Source organism: Aptenodytes forsteri, unplaced genomic scaffold, assembly GCF_000699145.1.
Source record: "Aptenodytes forsteri isolate BGI_AS27 unplaced genomic scaffold, ASM69914v1 Scaffold332, whole genome shotgun sequence".
NCBI classification, from domain to species: Eukaryota; Metazoa; Chordata; class Aves; order Sphenisciformes; family Spheniscidae; genus Aptenodytes; species Aptenodytes forsteri.
Window position 1 is genome coordinate 80,833 of NW_008794158.1, and position 568 is coordinate 81,400.

A 568-nucleotide genomic window follows, 5' to 3' on the forward strand; every position below is an offset into this window, starting at 1 on the left:
ACGCATCCCCCCCACCCACTCTCGCCCGTCCCCCGCTCCCAGCAGCCCCTCTGCCCCGCCAGGTCCCACGGCCCCGACGCCAAGATCCTGGACCAGGGGCAGGGGCAGCCCTGCGGGCAGCTGACGCTGAGCCACATGCTGCAGATCGCCACGCAGATCGCTTCGGGCATGGTCTACCTCGCCTCCCTCCACTTCGTCCACCGTGACCTGGCCACCCGCAACTGCCTGGTGGGCCACGACCTGGTGGTGAAGATCGGGGATGTCGGCATGTCCCGGGACATCTACAGCACCGATTATTACCGGGTGAGCGGGCTGGTGAGCCGCCTGCCCTCCAGCTCCGCGATGGGCTGGGCACAGGGGGGGCTACGCTCACTTTTCCCTCTTAGCTGCTGCCTCCCGACCCGTCTCCATCCATATTTAATCACAGAATGGTTTGGGTGGGAAGGGACCTCTAAAGGCAATTTAGTCCAACCCCCCTGCCATGAGCGGGGACGTCGTCCGCTAGATCAGGTCGCTCAGAGCCCCGTCCAACCTGACCTTGAACGTTTCCAGGGATGGGGCATCCACC

General features: G+C 65.0%; 1 protein-coding gene across 1 annotated transcript in view; it reads left to right on the top strand.

Moving 5' to 3' along the window:
* Nucleotides 1-315, top strand: part of LOC103899693 (high affinity nerve growth factor receptor) — a gene marked incomplete at its 3' end in the record, with an annotated part of 13,057 nt that extends 12,742 nt beyond the window's left edge. The window contains exon 20 of the mRNA XM_009280205.2: nucleotides 63-315. Within this exon, the coding sequence (XP_009278480.2) occupies nucleotides 63-315 (253 nt within the window). The remainder of the gene's footprint in view (nucleotides 1-62) is intronic.
* Nucleotides 316-568: the final 253 nt, after the last annotated feature.